The 12,143-nt window shown below is 34.0% G+C and overlaps 1 protein-coding gene across 1 annotated transcript; it reads right to left on the reverse strand.

The window, feature by feature from the left end:
• Positions 1 to 7,508: 7,508 nt before the first annotated feature.
• LOC126885491 (E3 SUMO-protein ligase KIAA1586-like) lies at positions 7,509 to 9,008 on the reverse strand. The gene has a single exon (XM_050652068.1). The coding sequence runs from the start codon at positions 9,006 to 9,008 to the stop codon at positions 7,509 to 7,511; it is 1,500 nt and encodes a 499-aa protein (XP_050508025.1).
• Between the last annotated feature and the right edge of the window lie 3,135 nt (positions 9,009 to 12,143).

Genomic DNA, 12,143 nt, shown 5'->3' on the forward strand with positions numbered 1-12,143 from the left:
TTAATTTTTCTTAAGATGCGCCACTTTTAAAAACCCGAAAAATTGTTTTTTGAAAGACTGAGTTTTTGATTGAGTTTTTTAAAACATTCAAAAATTGGGCGAAATACGTTCAAACCACCAAAAAATGCCCACCAAAAAACCCCACCTTTTGTGGGTTTAAACGTGTTCCTACCATTTAGAATGTTCTAACAGACTGAATTAAATCAAAGTGTATATATAAAGAATTACGGATCTATAAAAAATTTACATATTTTGAAAATGCCTCAATAACACATAAGTATTAATTTTTTTGAAATTTTTGAATTGATTGCAACCCACCTAAAAAAAACGATAAACACGAAAAATGCTTTTTCGTGTATATATAAAATAAAATAAATAAATAAGAAAATAAAGAAAAATAAATACGTTAAACAAAAACTGTATGTTCTTGTGGTACAGCAAACAAACACCAAATATAAGGAGATTGACATAATGCATCTTCAGTCACTGGATTTCTTCAAACACGTAATCTATATTGGGAACTAGGAATTCCTTCAGTGGTGATTATAATATATGAAGTGTAAGTTAGGGTTATTTGCTATTAAAGATGACAGTGCTTCATTGCCATGATTTAACGTTAGAGTTTGGTGTTTCCCAGATTTTATTAAATATTCCATTAGGAGTAAATCATAAACTATAATACAGTCGAACCCGCTTATTGGAATAGCCTTCGTGCCAAGCAAACATCTTATTATAACAGGGATATTCTAATAACCAATCATTGGTGACTAGCCGTAATAAGTGTACCGAATATACGTAATAATAGCACATACTATTCTCCTTTTCATGAACATTTTTCAGTGCGTCACAAATTATAGAAAAAAAGGTAAGTCCGTGATAATACACATTTATGACATTTATTCTAATATGACATTTTAGTTAAATCTGACAGTTGTCAAATTTTATTTTCAATTTGGAATAAAACCAAATCAATTGTGTCTATTGCATTTATAAAATGGTATTTTCTTTCATTTGTATAGTCTTATAACTTGTACAGATTATATTGATAATATTATTATTTTATTTAATAAATAATTCTTTTTTGATTATGGCGCCATCTATCGACAACTAGAATAATCACCGAACTAGAATAATTACCAAAGTATTCAGAGACGTGCCTTTTTTTCTGTCACATACAATTTAATGCGTTAGAGAGAAATCGAAAAACTGTGACGCACTGAAAGATGATCATGAGAAAAAGAATATGTTAATAATAATATGTATATGTACGTGGTTTTAGGTCTTTTTATGTCAATAATACAATAGCGTAACTTATTTATTAAAAAACCAAATATTATGTGGATGCATATAGTAATTAATATGAAATGTATGCAATATATAGATTATGTAAATATGTTCGTATTTCGTATTAAAATGCATATAAGAAAATAACTTATTTAGTCTAAAAATAATCGGTAATTGTAGCTTGTTTTTTTGTTAGATAAAGTACTAGTCACTTGTTGCTCTAAATTATAAAAATTAAAAAAATTTGCATTGGTTTGGCCATCCAGAAAACGTCTTATAACATTACAAGCGATTAGGATGGACGAACTGTTTCTTAATAATTTTTTATAACAGGCAAGTGGGTGGTAATATGTAGACATATAGTTTGTAGACAAAGAAATTATTTTATGACTTGTGAATTTATCGGCGAACGATTGAATTGGTACTCATATCAAAGTAATAAAATATTTATTACCTGACAAACCCTAATAATATATAAAACAGGCCTACAGGCATTCGATGCCCTTAGCGAGAAACTATAATACAAGACATAATTTAAATTGTTAGGAAATTGTAGGTGACAATTTATTCGTTGAACTTAAAAATATTCTATTAAGCGGTATTATTTTATTAATACCTATTCCAATAAACGGATAAATTTATTAAGGGGTAAATGGAAACGTTTCGGGACCTCGATTTTATATTCCATAAACCGGGATATTCCTATAACCGGTACTCTAATAAGCGGGTTCGACTGTATTATTGTTATTTTGGCATTTCAGATTCCGGATGGGAAGCCATTTTCAAACCACAATCTTTTAATTAAAGAAACACAAATTTTATTTTCTTGAAAATAAAAAACAACTTAATTCCTTTTCTTATCTGTCACTTTTATACTGCTAATTTAAACAAATATGCCATTGTACGCTATAAAGTATAATTCTTAAAATCGTACTGTCAGTATTTTTGTGGTAAGTTAGGACACGACCCATTAGAGCTGGCTTATCATGCCTACGGTGATATTTGAACTGCGATTGTACAGGAAAAATTTTTTTCCTCAGCATTGTTAAGATTGAACAAGGTGGAAGGGGCAACAAGTGAAGTAGAGATGAAGAATAATGAAGGGAAGACGAAATATGTGTATAAATAGAACGACACGAAGAAACAGGATAGGACAAAATGTGAGGGTCAACACCTTCAACTTCGAAAGAGTACAACGTTTTAAGTGTCTGGGGGTCGTAATCACAGCTGAGAACGATGTTACTGAAGTAATAAAGGATATAATTCAATCGCTGTCTATTCGCACTAGATAAGTTTATAAAATCAAAAAATCTTACAAGAAGTTCAAAGATCAAAATCTATAAATCCATCGTCAGATCTGTACTAACATATGGATGCGAGACGTGGACCATGACCAAAGAAAACGAAGAAAAGCTAAGACGTTTTGAAAAAAAAAATACTTAGAAACATTTTCGGACCTCACCACAAACCAGTATAGGATCAGAACCAATATCGAAATAAAAGAACTCTACAATGACGCCGATATTGTGTTGGCAGGCCACGTGCACAGACTTCATAACGAGAGACTTACAAGCAGAGAGCGGAATATATGCAAAGTGCATATAGATGCATATATTGCATATTTTCAGACAACAAACACAACATTGCATATTTAAGCTAAACACGATTTATTTTGGATATTTTAAAAATAAATTATATAAAAGTTTAAAATTTTCCTCTCTTAGTTGGAATTTTATAACTTCGATATGAACGAGCTCGTCATTTATCTATCTATCGCTCATCGGGACTTTCCCATTACTACCTGAATTTAACAATTATGGGTGTTCCCAGAAAAATATTATTTTATTAGCGTAGCAAGTCTTAGGTACCTACCTGCTTTTAAGGGTCTAATAATTATTTTGTCAGTTTCCGGCCATTTGTTTAAAGTAAACGTTGTATCGTATTTAGTGTTTTTGAAGTGATTGGTATATATTAAATTTAAATATGTCTACCATTCAAAAAAGTGCTTGGATAAAGTGTTTTCCCGAGTTAAAGCTAAGTGGAGACAAAGTATTTTGCAAGGCCTGTTCCAAAATCGTAAGTTACATTCATTTTCACATTTTATTTTTTAAATGAGGAACTGACAAACAAAAGCATCATGTCCCACAAAAGAAATTTTTCTGGAAAGAGTGTTTTTATTCGACAAATTCGCTTTTACTTCTATAAAGACGGACATAGAGAGAAGCATCAAAATACAAAAATCCATCAAATTGTAGACAATTCCGCTTTTGTTCTTCAGCTTAAGTAACGTACTTTGTTCTTTAAGTAACGTACAAATTGCTAAAGAACTTATGTTCATAAAAGTTAATTTTAGTTTTTTACCAGATCTAATAAAGTCATTAGAACAAAGGAATTTACAATTAAGTGATTCGATTAATCTTGTTAACACTTTTTCTGCTCATTGTCAAAAAATTCCCGGAAATACAGGGATTACAATTAGAAATAAATTAAAAAATGTTTTAGAAAAAAATGAGGGCTTCGATTGTTTGAGGAAAGTTGTACGTATTTTTGAAGGCAACTTTTCTGAAGATCTTACGACTTAATATATTGTTTTATTTTTGAGTATTTTTAATATGCATTTGCATATTTAGACAAATTTAGAAAAAATACCTGCATATTTGTAGTAAAAGTAATGCATATATATGCGCATATTTTGGTAATGTTGTGTTGCATATATTCCGCTCTCTACTTATAAGACTGGCATGGGAGGAGATTCTTACAGGCAAAAGACCACTCGGACGTCCCAGAATGCGATGGAGAGATAATGTCCAAGCAGATCTCCGAAAAATGAACATCCTATTTGACCCTAGGTTGATGGAAGACCAAACAAATTGGAAGAAAGTTGTACAGTCAGCCAGGACCCACCCAGAGTGGTAGCGCTACGTGATGATAATGATGATGATGATGATGATGATGATGATTGTTAAGATTCTTTTGAGTCTACAAATAAAAATATAAAGAAAATGAGCAGAGGGCTGACCATAGTCTCAGACATGTTTCTGCTCCAAATAGGTCTCAATGGCACAATCATAGTTGTATACAGAATAAACCTTTAGCACAGTAAGGCAGTTTCGGCAAAACTTAATGTTGCTACATGAGAAGATGCAATGTCACTTTTATGCAAGATCTTTAGATATGCCATTGCCAAATAAAAAGCCTAGCGGATATAGGCTTAGAGCTTATATACAGAAGATACGCCGAAGTCCCGACGACTTTAATCGTAGTTAATGGAAGACGTTAAAAGAAGCCAATTGATCGTAGTACGACTGGTGTAAAAGAGACTACTTCAAGAAAAAAAAGTTTGTCACAGGAACGTCTATTCTATAAGTAACGGCAACATGTGATTGGTCTTTTTCAATAGCACACAATATTCATATCCAAAGGGGATATCATAATAGATTATATTTTTAGAAGTCCTTCTGTAAATGAGAAAAATTGAAATTATACTACAGTGGAACCCCGATAAGTCTGCCCCCGATAACCCGGAAGTCCGGCTAACCCGTATCAATTTTCATCGGAAAAACATTTCAACAATAAAAATGTATGTATTATTTTAAAACATTTTATCTGTAGCCGCTTCTGGAATGTCGAAGCCGTTAAAAATATCGAATTTCATTGATAAAATGCGCATATCCCACCGATCTTCGCTTCTACCATAATATAATATTTGAGAGATACGGCACACGGCGGCGGCAGAGCTACGTTCATTATAATCATTACCTCTGGCTATCGGAAACAACAGACACCTGTTATTCCTTTATTTATTTCCAACTGTCTTAGCATTGTTTAAAAAAGACTAAAAGACTATTTAAAAAATTCTTTTTTAAACAATGGTATTTTAAACAATGAAAGAGCCACTGTTCTTAAATAACATAACATCGTTCCGATAGCAGACGAAATTGACACAACCGAAACTGACTGAGTTTTTTCACCTTGAAATGAACAATAGGTACTCCATCTATACTGTCTATGTCTATACTATACTCTATACTATACAACTACTATAGGTAAGTTAGATGTGTACTTTGCATATACAGTGATGAGCGCTCTAATAACCGGCAAAATAGCACAAAAGATGGAAAACGTATTAAGTTGTGAGATAAAAAGAAATGAAACTAGTCGAGCTGGAAAATTTAGCGATATTAATCTATAAATTTACATTATATTGATTGTTTCCCACCTTTAGACGTGTCGCACGAGTTTGGCAACTAACACTGTCACAGTGACAGTTTTAGTTGACATACTCCTCTAATACGTGTAAAGGTGGGAAACAATCAATATAATGTAGATTTATGGGTTAATATCGCTAAACTTCCCAGCTCGAATAGTTTCATTTCTTTTTATCCCACAACTTAATATTACGTTTTCCATCTTTTGTGCTATTCTGCCGGTTAATTAGCGCGCTCATCACTGTATTTATATTTCATGTTATTTCAATTATAACGGACTTTATCTATAAGTATACCGTATTTTATTAATTTTTACCATGCTCTCCGGCTAACCCATATTTTCGATAACCCGAATCGGCCGCGGTCCCGATTAATCCGAGTTATCGAGGTTCCACTGTATTATAAAAGTTACAATAATGTAGATATAAAATCTATTTAATGGGTTTATTGAATAAAAAGAAGTATTTGCTTTTACTTACAACTATTTAAGTATTTACTTAATACTAATTGAATGAAGTCATTTCTTTAATGATTTATTAAATTATTATTAAGTAAATACTTAAATACGAGGAAGTAAAAGCGAATACTTCTTTTTATTCAATAGACCCATTAAATGTTTCATATTAAGTCTGCCCTGATTTGTCCATTGTTGAACATAGGCATCCTCTAGACATTTACATGTATTTCTGTTCTGCGCCTCTGCTATCCAATTCGCGATTGAAACGGAATGTAGAGGGCAGGTCGAATGCAGGAAAATGGCCGATATAAATGGTATAAACAAACATTCAATTGAGGAATAGAACAATACCGATTTGATTTAAAATATTTTAATGTAGCCAGAATGTTGAAAATTACTAAAAATTTCTAAATAGTGACCAAATTCCATTCAAATCAACAATTTTTTGGTTTGTTTATACCTCTTATAGTAGTTTAAATTTATTCCACCAGAGGTCAGATACTTTGTTTTTCATCGCGAATTGGTCACAATTCTTTTGAGACCGTCGCGTCAGTCCAGCGTTGGGGCTCTTCCTAACGGATCTTTTTCCCGGTTTCAGTTGTCTCCCGTGATTTTCACTCAAGCAATTATTTTGTCCGTCTGTGGTTTTTCATTCTTGCAACATATCTCAGCCATCTCCACTTTTGCCTTATAATACTTTTAAAAATTGTTTATTTGTGTTTGATGTTTTTTATAATGCTTTTATACACGAACAAAAAAATTATAAACAAATGATGTTTTTAACTACCGCAAAAATTTATTCCTTAAAATTTATGGAAATCAAAATCAGTGTTCTGTTTTATGTGACATTTTTGAATATGAATTTCCATTTGGTAAGTGCCAATTGCATAAAAAGTTAAATCTAAAGTTAAAATAAATGTAGCATTAACATTTGCTAGTTACACGGCTTCCTACCAGTGGTGTAGTGGTAAAATTAGCTGTGCCGGAGCTATACCTCTACCGCAAAATTTTTGAAAATTAGCCTACTACCCAAATCGTGAGTTTTAAGGCCCTTTGGCAAATGTTTTGAAAAGTTTAATAATTAAACTAATTAATGATCTTTTAGAGTGATAGTAGTTACAGTAGGGCCTCCTACACATTCTCCTCCAAAGAATAATTTTAACTTTAAAATATGGTAAGACTTTCTTAAGGTAGATTATTACAGTTTGATACCTTAAAAACTGTTTTTAAGGTATCAAACCATAATAATCTACCTTAAAAACTCTATAATTTAAGTTGGAAGCCTTGCTGACAAAAATTAAAAAAACACTGGTGTAAGTTAGGCAAATATTGTAAATGACTAAGTTTTCATTTTCAGTAGTATTAATTTATTATTGTGAAAAAATACACCCACAAGTTACATTAGTATATATATTTTTTATTATTTAACACACACAAACATTATAATCTGTGCCAAAAAAATTAAGAATTATTTGAAAAAACTACATACAGTACAAATAACTTGTGTATTTAACAAAATACATATAATAAATACATCAGATTAATTATAACATACATACTCAAAGTAAGTGCCAAAATGCATCCTTCTTTGCGTTCTTTTTTGGGTTTTCTGCAACTCTTGTCCTGGAATCGTCTGCAGACCGGTGGCTCCTCAGCCATTTAGTGACGTACGTCTCAGGCTGCCATTCTTGGAGAGGTGGACCTTGGATTTTTATGAACATCAATGATGATACATGAGCAACAGTCAAAGCGTTTCTTGATGGTGTAACCATATTGTTCATACAACTGAAACCCCGTTCACAATCAGCTGAGCTGCAAGGTATTATTTTAGTGCAGTTTAACAGTTCTTGCAATCCATCAGGCACTTGTCGGCTGTTGTCCAAATAGTCTCTGTAGGCAGAGACAGCTTTGTTGACGTTCAATTTAAATCTCTTGCACAGTTGCTCTACTTGAGTTTGACCAAAACTTGGTGGAATGCAGGTTGGCCAATACTCAGGTTCTAATACTTTAAAAGAGTTTATAAGATCTTCATATTGGGCTTCCCCATCAAATGTGGTGACAAACATTCTTTGCTTTAGGTTATTTATAACACTAGAAATAAGTTGCTGTCCATTGAACGATACAATTTTTGGATTAGTTTTTAACACAACTGATGCAAAATTTCCTTCTTTTATGGCGATTTGTGCTTCCAGAACTTTCGTGCCTGGCTTCTCCTTTAAGTGCTCTAAATATCTTACGGATCTGTTTATCAGTTTGTCTGCATACACAATAGAAGTGTTTCTATTCTCTAAGCTCTCTGATAACAAAGCCAATTCAGCAAGAATGTCAAACATAAAGGCCAAGTTTAGTAGAAAACTCTGAGATGTTAGCCTATTTAATAAACCACTATATTTGCTTTTTTCAGTCGATGTTCTGTCAGGATCGTTTATGGCTTTAGAGAAATGGTTTGCCAAAGCTTGAAAGCCAAACCACACAGCCGAAACGGTACGAAAGCTACTGGCTACCCATCTTGTGCTCAACACTCTTCCGATTTTGTTCATCTGAATGTCAAGTTCTTGTGCACAGTCTTTTAACTCACGCTTGTTTTTTGGAGAGGCGCTGTACAGCGAGTACAGTTTGTCCATAAATATCTGGAAATGATTCACTCCGGCCACTTCGCTGACTGCGTCCCCAATAGCCAATTCCAATCTGTGATTTAAACAGTGCCAAACGATTATATCAGGGTACAAAGTTGAAAACCTCTTTGCCACTCCTGAGTGTTTCCCTAACATAACACTAGCCCCGTCACTTGTGAAAGAAACTAAGTTCTCTTTTAAATAACCATTGTCAAACCCATATTGTTCAAGGCACTTAAGTGTAGTGTTAAAAACAGATTCGGCCCTTTGATCAGGAAGTTCAACTAGATCTAAGAACAAAATGTTAGGGGACTTTTCTTTACTTATTTCACACTTCAAATAAATTATGAGTACTGACTTTGAACTTATGCTGGTGGATTCATCAATAATGATAGAAATTTTCCCAGAAACTTCTTTAACCTTATTCAATATTCTTAACTTCATCTCTTTTGATATATGATCAATAATTTCTACAGCACTGTATCTTGAATGAAGGCCTACACCGATATCTACTCCATTTAGTTTTTAAAGTTCTAATAAACCGAAATGATCGTTATATGGTCGGTCGTTCTTAGCTATGTAGTAAGCTGACCTAAAAATAGCTTTAGTTGATTCCATGTGAGCTGTATTTGCAGAATCAACTAATTGCGTAATAGGATTTTTATGAGAGGATTCAACAATGGCCTGAGCAGTACTATGTGCTTTGGACTGTTTGTGCTCTATAATTTTTTTTCTAAGTGATTTGAGCTGGTTAGTTCGGTTTGAGCCGTAACAGCTAACTTGAAATGTGCGCCACTCATGACTTAAAGAAACGTGTTCTTTCTTAAAAGCACCCATAGTTGTGACTTCAAAACAAACTTTGCAGCCTAATTTACCTTCTTTGCAATCTATCCAAGGATAAGTTTCCTTCTTACGAGTCCACATCTCTTCTGTCCAAACGTCAGGCCATTTTGTTTCTTTTTCCTTATTCGTTGATGTGCTGGGTTCACTTATTTGTTCGTTTTTATTTAAAGAGTTTCCAATCGCTAATTCATCAACCGAAACAACATTGGATTTATCTTGCTTGGTTCCTTTAGGTAGGCCTAACGTGTTTAGTTCACGTTTCACCGACGCACTAAAAAATGAGGTTAAAGTTTTTTGTTTAGGTTTAGAGTTATCCATAGCGATACTACAGGTAGCTTATGTCAACAGATTTGGACGTTGGGCAAAGATAACACAACTATTAAAACTATTTCACCTCTTCCAGTAGGTATCCGCGACACGTAACGTAATAATTGGAGCAGAAACACTAAATTAATATACAGTGCACGTGCACTATGCAAAGCAGACGAGACGCAACTACAACTGAGCAGGATTAGCATGGCCGGGTGGGCTGGAGATGCGCAGTAGCTACGGAGTGGATTTCAGTGGTGGGGGAAGCGACTCCGGCGACTCAGTCTGTTGCCGCTCTCACTGCCGTGTGTATCGCTCCAGTCTACAGTGTACAGGGCCAGCTCGCTCCGCTACCGCTCCTCGGGCGGGGCGCGGGTGATCGGAGCGTCGAGTGAGCTAGAGAGAAATCGAGGGGGAGAGGCGAGAGATAAGAAGGACACAATATTTCAATATTGTTGTGGCTATTCCTCCTTCCGTGGTGGGGGGAGGGTTGTGGTGACACGGACACGGTAGTGCTGGGCGCGGACCGCTGAGATGTCTATCATGTCTATCCATCAACTATCCCGTCTGCCAGTCGCTCGCTCAACTTTTGCGCTTACAATTACGAACTACCTAATCGTAGCTGCGTATGCCTTAACTGATTAACCACGATAACTAACGTGTAAAAATTACTTAGTAAAGGACAAAACAATATTTTCTAAATAAAACAATTTCAGATCTATTTTTGTCCTATATAAAAAATTCGATTGAAAAAATCGTAGCCGGAGCGCCGCTCCCCCTTCAAAAGCTGTGCCGGAGCGACGCTCCGGACCGCTCCGGCTCCACTACACCACTGCTTCCTACAATTTATTTTATGTCACACTAGTTCATTACTTTGATTTTATTGTCTAGTTACCAACTACACAATAGTGTAATATACGCCCATGCGGGCATAAAGTTAATTTCTACTCAACGCAAATTACTTTATACAAAAGATGAAATCAAGTGTTATGTAAATATCCGTTTAACATTATTGAAGTTATACTTCTTTACGCGCGACATGAGGGTGAATGTTTATATGTTAAAACCTACGATCCCGGCGCATGCGCATTATAACTTTGTTCTGATTGGATGTTCAAATGACATGTCAAAAATTATCCAATATGGCAGCTGTAGTGCAGCTGTGGTTGGGACGGTTGACGGTTTGGTTATGTATGGTTGTTGCGTTTTAAAATTTGTGGGAAGAGAAACAACAAAGGTTAGTTAATAGTTATACTGCCTTTTTAAATAGTTTTCATATTATATTTTTGAAGTTATACTTCAAAATGTTTTAATTTATGTATGTATCAGTCCAGAAAAGGTGTGGAAAGAATATATTAGTGTTTTTAAATATATTTTTCTACAAACGTGTTAAAAATGCAATTTTTAGGACTCCATAGGAGCGTTAAAAATGCTACTTTAAGGCACTAGTGCTTTAAAAATTTTAAGGCACTGCAGTTAAAAGTGAATTGTCAAATTGTGAAACGTCAAAATATTTATATTTCATTTATTAACATTAATATTAATAATACAACTTGCTCAATTTGAAAAAGGTGGTTTAAAAGGTTTTTTATTATAATTTTGTGTCTTTGGATTTGTCTTCCTTTGGCGTAAAATAATAAAACATCTATTTTTATATTTCACTTGTCACCGTGATGTATAATTATGTATATCTGAAAGGTAAGTAGCATGCGGCTTGATGGCCTTGTTGGTAGAGCATTGGACCAGAGATCAAAAAATCGCGAGATTGCGGGTTCAAATCCCGGACGATTCATATTTTTTTCTTTTTTTTTAATATTTGGCATTGTTAAGTTTTGGTTCATTTTTGGTAATTATTGTTAATTTTTTGTATTGTAACTGTTAAGTAGGTATATTTATTTCGTTGAAATTATATTATAATAGAAGTATAACTTCTTACGTGCGTACAAAGTACACACACATTCTTTTTTTAAAGTATCCCATGACATCCCATGTCAAATCACACAGACAAAAACTTGTGAATATCCCATTTTTCTGAAACTTGGTTTATAGCTTCTGATTAACGTAAAGTAACACATTTGAACCCGAAGAGTAGTTTTTTAGAATATTAAAATTTTTTAGCGATTTTACAGTGATTTGGTACAGTAGAACCCCGCAAATCCGAACTAATTGGGGGGACAGCCTGTTCGGATCCCGAAAAGTTCGGATTATCCGAAAGTTAACTTATAATTCAAAGCTTTCACAGTCGTTGATTTTGAGTCTCTGCACCTGTCTCACTCTCTCCCTCTCCCACGCATCTCAGATTGATGTCACTGTTAACGGTCATTGGTAAATCTAAAAGACCACGAGCTTTGAATAACATGAACGCTTTGCCTGTTTATTATAGGGCCCAAAGGAAACCATGAATGAATAGTTAGTTAGTATTGAAAT

The sequence above is a fragment of the Diabrotica virgifera genome, chromosome 5, assembly GCF_917563875.1.
Source record: "Diabrotica virgifera virgifera chromosome 5, PGI_DIABVI_V3a".
NCBI lineage: Eukaryota > Metazoa > Arthropoda > Insecta > Coleoptera > Chrysomelidae > Diabrotica > Diabrotica virgifera.